The sequence below is a fragment of the Haliotis rufescens genome, unplaced genomic scaffold (assembly GCF_023055435.1).
Source record: "Haliotis rufescens isolate VD_foot unplaced genomic scaffold, xgHalRufe1.0.p SCAF_25, whole genome shotgun sequence".
NCBI classification, from domain to species: Eukaryota; Metazoa; Mollusca; class Gastropoda; order Lepetellida; family Haliotidae; genus Haliotis; species Haliotis rufescens.
This window is the reverse complement of record NW_025963946.1, coordinates 3,440,600-3,453,575: the sequence shown is the minus strand read 5'-3', so window position 1 is coordinate 3,453,575 and position 12,976 is coordinate 3,440,600. Positions and strand designations below refer to the sequence as shown.

The following is a 12,976-nucleotide window of genomic DNA, read 5'->3' as shown; positions in this document are numbered from 1 at the left end:
GACACCTTAACGCGGAGGAATTTCGAGGGCGGGTTTTACTTTAAAAAATGCACCTTATAACCTGAGTAGTTACATGCCACACTATGCAGTTGGGATAGAATGACTTGCATTCAACCAAGATACCGACCAACCTACCCATTTAACTAGATGTTCTTAGTCCTAGGGACGTATGTCTCTTTAAAATTTAGGTACTGAAGGCCTTGTCTGTTCATATCATAGAAATTGCTAATTCCAAAACTAAAAAGATAATCTTTGTATACCATGACCAACAAAACTGTGGCCCTGTTTGGAGTTCCATTCAGAGTATGTATATACTATAAGTAACTTAAAATTATGTTTGTCTCAAGCGATGATGGAATTGAAATCGGGGATGAGACTTGAAAAGCTACATGTCAGTGTTACTTCAAGCCTTTAGCTGTATCAATACATGATCGTCAACAGTGTCGCCCAACTGAGAGGACTCAGTGGTTGCAATCACTAACCTGATTGGCGGATTGTTGCTCAATCTTCCAGTAACAATCTTGTCGGGTATAAACCCGATAAGTCACATACACCTCTATTATTGCTGACTTACTGTAAAACACGCTTATTCATTCACAGATACTACTTTCACAAAGTAACACGTTGAAGTTGGAGTAAAAAATCAGATGTCAACCCATGGTAATGAGGTCCTCACACATTGTACCTATGTCGGGAATCGAACCCTGGTCTTCGGCATCATGAGCGAATGCTTTAACCACTAGGCTACCCAACCATTAGCAAATGTAAGCGCAAGGATACCAGTCTGAGAACTGACCAAATACAAGTATGAGTTCAAGTTGTTGAAGGGGCGGTCGGGTAGCCTAGTGGTTAAAGCGTTCGCTCGTCACGCCGAAGACCCGGGTTCGATTCCCGACATGGGTACAATGTGTGAAGCCCATTTCTGGTGTCCCCCGCCGTGATATTGCTGGAATGTTGCTAAAAGCGGCGTAAAACCATACTCACTCACTCACTCATGTTGTTGAAAATGGCGAGACAGTGAGACTGAAAGCCGTTTTTAATTTTATAACGGAAATGACTACTTAGAAGCGAAAACATGCAATTTGTTATTCACATCATTTTATTGGTGACAAATTATGCGACCGTGAAGTACACGTCTTCGCACAACACCAGTGTCGGGCCCATATTGACATTAAACCTGACAGAGTAATCTCCACCAGGAATGGATGACGCTTTGAGTGGAAACTTGGAACTGGGAAAGTTATACTCTCCCTGCAAAATAAAACAAAAAAGGAATGTTAAATAGAATAAAATACATAGTCGCCGAACATGATTTAAAAGCAGCTTTGTATAATAAATGATGTATAAGTTTGTAGGTCTCAACGGTTGCCCAGCGGGGTAAAGGCCAGCCATATGTGGTATGGATGGAAGACCATGTTCGGGATTGAGTAACATCTATCTTAAATAACCTCTTTCGTTCTTCCCCGCCCTTAAGGCGGGGAAGTATACGGGAAACGTTAAATTTGTGGCATGTATGTCGACATGTTGGTTTATTTGAAATTTCAAGCCACGCATTTACGGAAACAAAACATACAAATCATGTGCGTCGAATGTTGATGCTATTCTTTTCCAGCAATAAGAGATACTTCAAAATCGTCTTTATGTAGTTAATTGATGCATCTGACCGTTTCTGGTCATTAGCTGACATTATTAAACCATTCATGTGTAATCCGATGTCCTTTTTTCCTCAAGGACTAATTTTCTGATTTTCACGGTGTATACAAAAGAAGAACTGTGGTCCGGAGATCGTAAATAACAGCATAATAAAAATTATGTTCTGAATATGCTTATTCATGAACAACGACGACATCTCAATTTAAATGTAATATGGCTGAGTTCCATATTCTACATACCACACTTTTGATTGTTTGGATGCTCATGTTCACTGGAAATATTTGGAATAGTTATATTCCGTATTTTGAATTAACCCAGTCCCCCGTGTGTGTGTTTTAATCAGTGCATCGCACATAACCACATGTGAAACGTTTGGTAGCAAAGTCATGATCAAAGCAAAATCGGAGTAGTGTGTCAGCGAATTTGCATCAAGGCTGTAGTATTTTTCAACCGTTTAATGGAATTCAATGTACAGCCGTAGCTCTGGTCACTCATATATTTTGTGTCCCATAGCTCAAATCTATTTGCGTCTGTACATGTACCTGTTCCACTGACCTCGATAATCTGTTGGATGAAGGCACAGCTCTCAACAGCCACAAAGTTAACACCGAAGGCTATGAGGAGTATTTAGGTCATAATCAGTCCCCAGCAGCCACTGCCTCAAGCGATATTGTCTACATAACAGATCAGTTTTATGGCTCCGTCACAGGTGCTCCAAATATTGAAGCAGGGAAAACAAATTTCATAGAATCATTTCAAAAAGCAATATTGATATCCCCGTCACTTTTGGTAACTTTTAATGATGTCTCCATTGCAATTTTTACGGATTTCGATTCGTATGCATTATTTGACTGTCATCAGCGGAATGGTCTTGGTCAGATTGATCCGAATGGACCAGCGGTTTTACTTCTGTTTAGTAGTATGGATGAATTGTCATGTTACATCTTAACAGTATATATATATCAGGCTACTATGCTTGTCGTAAGAGGCGTCGATCCCAATTGCGTGGATCGATGCTCATGATATTAGGCACTGGATTGTCTGGTCCAGACTCGATTATTTACAGACCGCCGTCATGTAGCTGGGATATTGCCGAGTGCGGCGTTAAACGACAAACCAATCAATCATCATCATATGAACTCAAACCAGTCATTGTTACAAGTAAACCACATTCCACAACAGTTACTGACACTGGATAAAAAACAGTATATAGAAAAAAAACCAGTAACTCAACTCATCATGATCACAATTACTATTCTTTGAAAGAAAGAAATACAAAAAAAACCTGACCAAAAAACGTAAAACAAGAGACGAGGAATCTCCGTTATTGATTAGTCCCGGTATTGAAATGTTCTCCAACTACGTGATAATATTTTGAGTATGTGCATCTGTGGTTGTGACAAAAAGACCTTATCTAGTATGACTTTTTTTGCCATATGGAGCCCTTAGTATTTTCATTTACATTATTATAACCAAATGCTAGTTGTAAAAAGAATGTGATCTATATTTTGAGTATGTGCATCTGCCAATGTTGTTGGCAGTTTTGATACTATTTCCACATGTTTACATTTGTGCCAGAAATTGCTTCCATTTCCTTCGATCAACTTTTTTAAATAAAGATCCACGTAAGAATAGGTCTTCAGCAACCTATGCTTGCCGTAAAAGGCGACGAACAGGATTGGGTAGTCAGGCTCGCCGATTTGGTCGATGCATAACATCATATTCCAATTGCGTAGTTCGATGCCCTTGGTGTCAATCACTGGATGATCTGGTCCAGACTGGATTATTTACAGACCTCCGTCATATGGCTGGAATAATGCTGAGTGCGGCGTTAAACAAGAAACTATTTTTAAATAGACCTACCCTATGCAAATGTATCAACTGTATTGCCCAATACTCAAAATAAATAATATTTTTTTCCACAACAGCGTTGTGTTATTTGTGGTTAATATAATTATGCTCCATCATGCCTTTCAGTAACATCATAATTATGCGTTTGTGAGGCATCACATATGGCGGGGAACTTTGATGCTCTGCATCAATGTTTTCTTGTACTGAATAGGGTAACCGAGCAGTGACAACTGGTGATTATGATTCGGTAGGAAACAGGTGCATTTGTATCACAGGGATTCTAGTATCCCACAGAATATCAACTTGGGTGGTTACCTTGGTCCTGAACTAATGACCCGTGAAGATTCCGGGGTAGAATAGGTCTTCAGCAACCTATGCTTGCCGTAAAAGGTGACTATGTTTGTCGTAAAAGGCGATTAACGGGATCGCTGACTTGGTTGATGCATGTCATCGATCCCAATTGCGTGGATCGATGCTCATGATATCAATCACTGGATTGTCTGGTCCTGACTTGATTATTTACAGACCGCCGTCATATAACTGGAATATTGCTGAGTGCGGCGTTAAACAACCAACCAACCAACCAACCTGAACTAATACAGGTCGGCAATATATGTAATTCAGTTTGCTGAATATGAAATGGAAAATGACCGTGCTTACCTCGGGTATGGGGCAGCTGCAGGGTATGTTGTTATCAATGAAGGATTGTGGGCATTTGCCATCTGTTAGGAACTCACACACGTCCTCAAAAGCAAAGTCCTTCACATGGATCCAGATGAGAATGCTCTTCCATACTGTCACCTCAACCTGGATTAAGAAAATACAAACATCAATGTTTTAGTCTTATCATAAACCCCCATCCGGTGATGACATAGGGTCCATGCATGGGTTCAAAATGTCCTCGGCACAATTATTCATCTTGAAATCAACCCATATTCTTTGGCTAAAAAAACCCGAATATTTCCATTCTTGGAAAGTGTATTCCCATTCCACCTTAGGTATTTACAACACAGCTGTTACAATTAATGTGCTGACTTTGCATTCCACAATACCTACACATAACCCCTCACAGCAACATCTGCCTTAATGAAAAATGAACCTTTCCCTGTCTCAAACCAATCGCTACATTTTGTTTAAGTCCTGTTGCTTTACGTACTTTCGATGTCAGTTATCAAAAGAAAAGTAACAACTAATGACAACTAAGTGATATCTTTATTCGTTTTTATGCTCAAATCCACCAAAACAAAGAAACTTGCTACACAGCTTATTCCGTTCAAATACATATTTGTTTGTGATTAATACTTACATCGGATCTGAAATATTTCAGTTCATTCCACGTCTATACAAATCTGGGCTAGTGAAATTTACAATAATACGCGAACTTTGAGGGCCTTTTTGAATTTCAATATGATCCATATAAATGATACAGATGACGAATGCTATCTTCATTAATGAAAGTAAATGTTGCATTTTTTTCGCGGATAAAATTACCTTTATGGGTGACTGGAGATCTCGCTTGACGTTCACCTTGAAAGCGAGATTGATGTTACCCGGAAGTACAAGAGGACTGGGGTCAATTTGTAGTTCATTGATTGTCACGATGCCTTCAGAAGAGCCACACCTGTTATGGGTGGCACTGTTAAGAACTTGACCGATGCCGTCGGTCATATCCTGGAATCATACAAACTGAGTGAGTGAGTGAGTGAGTTGGGTTTAACGCCGCTTTTAACAGTGTTCCAGTTATATCGCGGCGTGTCAGCTTAAATGTGGGAGGAAAGCCCGAAGTGATGCAGGTCTCAGACGTTTACCACTTCGGTTAAACCCACGAGCACGGGTATGGTGCTGACAAACCTAGAAACATAATCGGGGCGAACCGGGATTCGAACCCACAATCATAGGTTTCTGGCGTGCCGAAGGGACGCAAATCTGCACAGCGAATCACGGCGCCTTAGACGACTGGGCCACCCGTGCCCCCCATACAAACTAAGAATGTATCACTATAAACAAGACAACACTAAAGACATACCTTGACAAACGTATGATTTATACATATATGATTATGATACCATTAGAGTGAGTGAGTATGGTTTTACGCCGCTTTTAGCAATATTCCAGCAAGATTTTTGAGTGAGTGAGGGAATTGCGTTTTAGGCCGCTTTGAACAGTAGTCCAGTTATATCATGGCGTGTCAGCTTGATGTGGGAGGAAAGCCCCAAGTGATGCAGGTCAGGCCCAAGTGATGCAGGTCTCAGACGTTTAACTCTTTGGTGAAACCGTGGTAGGAGGTAGCCAAATTTAGAAAGAATTGGGGCGAACTGAGATTAGAACCCACGATCTCAGGTTTTTCGGCGTTCTCAGGGGAGCCAGCTCTGTACAGCGAATTGTGGCGACTTAGAAGGCAAGGCCACCCATGACGAATAAATGTTATGATTAACATGACAGTTATCATGAATGTATCATTAATTGAACACTGAGAACAATTACAAATTCCCATGGCTTTAAAGGAAATGGCATGTGCTATCCCTGAGATGTTAAAGTGCTGCCTGGTTAAAACGGAAAGGACGTCGGCGGTTAAATTCAGGCAAAACACCAAAGCCTCCCCATGTTCAACCTAACAATACTAAAATATATCCAGTAAACTTATGTAATATCTAAAAGAACGTTATCAAAACTATAAAAAAAACATGATTTAATGAGAGGAAAGGAAAATTAATAGAAAGTAAACTTACGTATGAGTTTACAACTGACCAACGCATGCAAGTTTTTGCGCATACAGTCTTCAGAGCATCGTCCATAGCCTTGTCGTGGTTACTGCAGGATTCATCTCTGGAACTGCTGTGAGCTCCCGATACGACGCAGAGTAGAACAAATACTGTGAACGCCTTCATGTTTCCCACACGTCCGCCGAGGTTTGTGTCAAATCGAATGTTACGAACCCCTATTTATGGCACCTGTATGAGCAAGCTTGTCTGTACTCTATATCAAATGAGCCCATTTTTATATTGTATTGTTGATTGAAAATGTATTCTTTTTAATGTTCTCAACTAGTTTTAAAATCAAAACTGTGATACTCTAGTTATTTTTACTGTCCTTCGATGACAGATATTTAATCCATTCAAATATTTGTATTTTATATCAGTTCTCGTCACGATATGGCTGAAATACTGCCGATGTGACGTTAAATATTAACTCACTCACTCACTCACTCACTCACTCACTATATCAAGTGAGATCTATCCAACCAGTGAGTCAACCTAAGACACGCCCCTGTTTGGGAGCTGTGAGCGTCGCATTTCGTCGCTTTCCAAGATTTAACATTCCATAACACGCATCAACAAAAAGGCTTGTTAGATACAATACGGCTGACTGTTGAGGTCTTGCCTTTCACTTTATTGTTTCAAGGTTAGCCGACAGTCATTAAGGTAATTGTGTATTTACATATGGAATTTACATATACCTCCGGAATACGATTAACGTATTTGATATTTATGTGGAAACATTACCTACAAATGTTTTCAATATGTCGGTTTCTTTCGAAACGTTTAATAGATACAGTTTCAGACATACACCATGAAACTTGCTGCTATATAATCGAAAGCGGTAATTTAATTAAGAATTATAAGTGTTTACTTGTAACTGTTTCAATTAGCATTGGCCAATCTACACGCTGCGACAATAATCAATGATGCAGACACGACGCAAATCACTCTCACCATACATTTGAAGCATACATTTCGATCTACGATACTTCAAATTTATCCTTTCAAAACTGATTTTGACCTTGAAGCTTGTATTTATAAATGACTCAACCGATAGTCATGCATGAGCTTAACATTACGACGGGATTTACAGAGAGTGAGTGAGTGGGTGAGTATGGTTTTACGCCGCTTTTAGCAATATTCCAGCAATATCATGGCGGGGGACACCAGAAATGGGCTTCACACATTGTACCCATGTCGGTGATCGAACCCAGGTCTTCGGCGTGACGAGAGAACGCTTTAACCACTAGGCTACCCGACCGCCCCCTATGCAGAGAGAGCACAAGGGAAATGTAGTTTTTTTATTTGATATGGAGACCCTTGGTAGGCTATGTTCATGCATGACACCGGTCGGAGATCCATTTCTTGACAGGAAATGCGCCTGTTGACAACTCCTTCAGCAATATCCTTCTTTGTCACTGTGGTATGCATTACAACGCAAAAGTATTTGGAAAATGTCCCTGGGAGGTTTGTTAAATTTGGGCGCAGCTATGCAAATACTACGCAGAAATCTTGAGAATTATCCAGAAATATCTAAGAATTTTTGCGAAAGTTCCCCTTTCATGGGGCTATATTATGACGTCGGCACAATCGTTGTGCCTGATAAGTATGTCCCTTAACGTCTAGAATAACTGTTGAAGTATTTTCGATATGCATGTGGCAGATACATCTTATTATATCATACAGTCATGTGCATATTAGTTTGTATTATTGTATTAGTCAGTCATGTACATATTAGTTTAAAGTCATGTAAGCGTTGTGTTGCTATGCTTACCACTGACAATACGAATTGCATGGATATCATTTCCTATTTTATACCTCTTTAACCAACTGAGGAAATGGTAATAAACATTTTGACCATTACATTGATTGAGTAAGGTTTTACGCCCCGTTTAGCAATATTTCAGTAGATTCGGGGGGGGGGGGGGGGGGGGGGCGGCACCAGAAATGGGCTTCACAATCGTACCCATGTCGTGAATCGAACCCGGGTCTTCGGGGGGGGGGGGTGATTAGGGGCATGGGAAATTGGCTTCACACATTGTACACATGTGGGGAATCGAACCCGAGCAAACAGTTTAACCACGAAGTTACCCCACCGCCCCTTTGACCATTACATACACAATGAGGCTTTAAAGGAGCACTGTCAGAAATTTCTAATGTGAAATGTAGATCTTATAATGGACCTTGATAGTGACAATAGTGTGTCTAAACTGGGCTGAGGGGCTTAACTGTACTAAATGTATACCTGTACAAGTACCACAACTTCCACAAGGCGGTAGAGTGAGTGAGTGAGTGAGTTTGGTTTAACGCCGCTTTTAGCAGTATTCCAGTTATATGACGGCGTGTCAGCTTATTGTGGGAGGAAAGCCCGAAGTGATGCAGGTCTAAGACGTTTACCACTTCGGTGAAACCCACGAGCACGGGTATGGTGCTGACAAACCTAGAAACATAATCGGGGCGAACCGGGATTGGTAGAGGGTAGAGAGGCAACACCAGGGTTGTCGAACATCCACTGCCAACACCAGACTTCATATCAGCATTGGATGTGAAAGCTTCTGTTTCTTCTGCATCAGTGTACATATACCTCCCCTGTCAACACCAGGCTTGCTAAAAACAGTTGAGGCAATATTGAATCGCGAATCATTAAAGCCATAACAGCCAGGAGACAGGTGTCTAAAGTTATGTTACTGAAACAAAAATTTAAACACTAACTCAATCATCAATACACAAAAGGTTGGTTTGTTTTTTTACGCCGCACTCAGCAATATTCAAGCTATAGGACGGTAGTCTGTAAAAATAATCGAGTCTGGACCAGACAATCCAGTGATTGATATCATGAGCATCGATTACCGCAATTGGGATCGATGACATGCATCAACCAAGTCAGCGAGCCTGACCATCCGATCCCGTTAGTCGCCACAAGCATAGTCGCCTTTTACGGCAAGCATGGGTTGCTGAAGACCTTTTCTACCCCGGATCTTCACGGGTCAAAATGATCCTAACAGAAAGAAATGGACCCGTGAAGATTCCGGGGTCAGAACTAAATTTGAGTGGAACAAAAATATGCCTACAAAAGTACTGTCGAAACATGATATTTACAAACTATTGTCACTGGCCACACCAATTATATTTAAAATATCTGATGCGTAATGGCTTACCATAGCATGCCATTTTAACTAAATGATGCATTAGAAGGACGCCATTTTTACAAACTTTTGGTTAACAATTAGGTCTAGAGCTAGATCTATATCTGTTACCGTTAGTCGCCTCTTACGACACGAATAGTCGCCTTTTACAGCAAGCATGGGTTATACTTAAGACCTATTCTACCCCCGGATCTCCACAGGTCTCAACGCATATTGGGGGCGGCAGGTGTCATTTCATAATCGATGTAACTATCATCAACGAGTGTCTTTAAGCCAACTCATTGCTAAGTATATTTTAATATTGGCTATCTCTGTGCACAACCACAAGTAGCTAAAGTGATGACGTAAATCCTGCAAGGGTATCATGCAGGAAGCAGAGGTACTGTAAGTCCCCCTGATCCCCAGCGAGGTGGCCTAGCTTTGGTTATTGGTGGCCTATAGCCCGTGTTTTAAAACTGTATACATGATATTGTTATGCTCAAAAATGTTTCATAAATTATTTTTAAATATAACTTTGCATAAATAACTAAATTGCGAATACATTAACTTGGTTTCGTCGCTATATTGCTGAAATAGTGCTGATGCGACGTTAAATTTTAACACACACACTCACTTAAATGTTGAGGACACCACTTCTCAAAAGAGGGCGAGGGGAGGTGTCGCCAAATGTATTCACCATCAGTATATTTCATATTCAACGACTCCTTTTACGTACGCTTCTTCTCGCACTCTTATTGCTGGTTGTCTTACCAGTAGTATCTCGTTTGTTTGTTTGTTTCTGGTTTAACGCACGCCACACTCAGCAATATTCCAGCTATATGACGGCGGTCTGGAAATAATCGAGTCTGGACCAGAGAATCCAGTGATTGACATCATGAGCATCGATCCACGCTATTGGGGTACGATGACATGTATTAACGAAGTCAGCGAGCCTGACCACCCGATCCCGTTAGTCGCCTCTTACGACAAGCATAGTCGCCTTTTACGGCAAGCATGGGTTGCTGAAGACCTATTCTACTCTGGTTCTTCACGGGTCAGTAGTATCTCCTGCACCAGGGGTGTGACGTGGACACTTTCAGATGTCACACCCCATTCGGGGAGAGACGTTCCTCCCTCATCTGAACATCATTTAATAGTGATGCCTTGTTTTGTTTCCTTTTACCGGTATGTACGTACCCTTATCTATCTGCTTTCATTATGGTAGACTAATCAATAGAACGGGTAAAGCGCACGAAGTATCTGAATTATAAATGTAACAAGTGCAAAGGTGAGCGTTGCTCACTAATACCCCCGACCCGCCTTGTGTGTCAGTAGTTACAAATTAAATAGCTAGGATAGGGCTAACTTAGGCTTTGAAAAATTCATTAAAAAAATGGAAAAATAATGAAAACAATGTTTTTCTTTTGACTGCACCTGCACCCCTCCATATGACACAGATTATATGTACTAAGTTTGAGATGAATCCACTGAAAAGTTTAAGAGTAATCGCGTGGACAAAGTTTTCAGACGGACGTTAGGGTTTGAAAAATTCATAAAAAAAATGGAAAATTTATAAAAACATTTTTTTCTTTTGACTGCACCCCTCCATATGACACAGATTATATGTACTAAGTTTGAGATGAATCCCCTGAATAGTTTAGGAGAAAACGCGCGGACAAAGGTTTCGGACAGACGTTAGGGTTTGAAAAATTCATAAAAAAATGGAAAATTAATAAAAACATTTTTTTTCTTTTGACTGCAACCCTCCATATGACACAGATTATATGTACTAAGTTTGAGATGAATCCCCTGAATAGTTTAGGAGAAAACGCGCGGACAAAGGTTTCGGACAGACGTTAGGGTTTGAAAAATTCATAAAAAAATGGAAAATTAATAAAAACATTTTTTTTCTTTTGACTGCAACCCTCCATATGACACAGATTATATGTACTAAGTTTGAGATGAATCCCCTGAATAGTTTAAGAGAAATCGCGCGGACAAAGTTTTCGGACGGACGTTAGGGTTTGAAAAATTCATAAAAAAATGGAAAATTAATAAAAACATTTTTTTTCTTTTGACTGCATCCCTCCATATGACACAGATTATATGTAATAAGTTTGAGATGAATCCACTGAATAGTTTAAGAGAAATCGCGCGGACAAAGTTTTCGGACGGACGGACAGACGGACCGACGGACGGAATCTTGGTACATGTAACTAATTGTGAATAGTCTACTCCACCACAAAGCATCGCGTTCCACGAGATTACTAATCGAAACACTCAGATAAAGCACCATCCCCTAAGTAAGGCTGTGAGTGAAGGGTACGTTCAAGTTTCATGTCGTCACATCTTATGTGTGCTGCCAAAAAGCATTCGTTGTACCCGTGAAAATTCCGGGGTAGAATAGGTCTTCAGCAACCCATGCTTGCCGTAATCTGTGACCATGTTTGTCCTAGCCGACAATGTAATAATGTGAACTGATGCGCCGATAATGGCATAAAGCGGTTTAATGTCTGGAGAATATATGCAACTCACCAATATTAAATGATGCCAAGACAAGGATGGAAGAACGTCTCTCCTGGAATGTGGTAGGACAGTCACATGTCACACAAATATTCATCATATGACAATTATTTCGGAATAAAGTGCTTAAAAACTTTATAACATTAAATAATTTTCCAACGCTATTACTTTATTGAGATTAGTTTCACAACGAATGGTCGGTTTGTTGTTTAACGCCGCACTCAGCAATATTCCAGCTATATGACGGCGGTTTTGTAAATAATCGAGTAGGGACCAGACAATCCAGTGATTGATATCATATAAAACGAGGGGGCACGAGTGGCCCAGTCGACTAAGGCGCCGCGATTCGCTGTGCAGAGTTGCGTCAGACCTGCATCACTTCGGGCTTTCCTCCCACATTAAGCTGACACGCCGTGATATAACTGGAATAATGTTAAAAGCGGCGTTAAACCCAACTCACTCACTCCCTCCCTCATATAAAACGATTCACGCAATTGGGATCGATGACATGTATAAACCAAGTCAGCGAGCCTGACCTGACCGCCCGATCTCGTTAGTTGCCTTTTACGACAAGCATAGTCACCTTTTTGGGTTGCTGAAGACCTATTCTATATGGACGCATATCAATAACATAACACAACCACTCAGAGTAAATATCTTTTATCTCCATTTTACTGGCTGGTGGTTGTTTGTTGTTAAACGCCGCAATTAAAGATATGACGTAAGGAGTACATGAATGAAAATTACTGTCTTGCTCCATCTCCCAGGGTGTCGCGTCAATTTTAAACCACGTGGAAGTCGTGCCGCACGTGCATTACAGTCGCTCCGAATCATGAGGGACGAGATCCTATAGGGGAAGCGGCCTTAGCCGGGTTTTAAGACTTGGACAAACTGTAGACAGGTGCGTTCGCAGGCGTTGAGAGGATACCAATGTGGATTGGAAAGTTTGACAAGCATTTTAAGAATTTGATTGCCAGGGGGATATAATATTCCTGCCAGATGCCATTTACTTCATTCTTGTTCATGAATGTAGAAAGGAATGTTTTTTTAAATTTCAACTACTCA

The 12,976-nt window shown here is 40.7% G+C and overlaps 1 protein-coding gene across 2 annotated transcripts; it reads right to left on the bottom strand.

Annotated features, from left to right (window-relative positions):
* Nucleotides 1–1,072: 1,072 nt before the first annotated feature.
* LOC124124671 (ganglioside GM2 activator-like) lies at nucleotides 1,073–6,457 on the bottom strand. Of its 2 annotated transcripts, XM_048402345.1 has the most exons (4): nucleotides 6,234–6,457; nucleotides 4,996–5,175; nucleotides 4,165–4,311; nucleotides 1,073–1,251 (listed from the first exon to the last, which is right to left on the bottom strand). In XM_048402345.1, exons 1-4 carry the CDS (start codon nucleotides 6,390–6,392, stop codon nucleotides 1,114–1,116), a joined length of 624 nt encoding a protein of 207 aa, XP_048258302.1. In that variant the 5' UTR covers nucleotides 6,393–6,457; the 3' UTR covers nucleotides 1,073–1,113. The 2 variants fall into 2 exon arrangements, with proteins under 2 accessions (XP_048258302.1, XP_048258301.1); XM_048402344.1 differs by lacking the exon at nucleotides 1,073–1,251 and having other exon boundaries at nucleotides 4,015–4,311.
* Nucleotides 6,458–12,976: the final 6,519 nt, after the last annotated feature.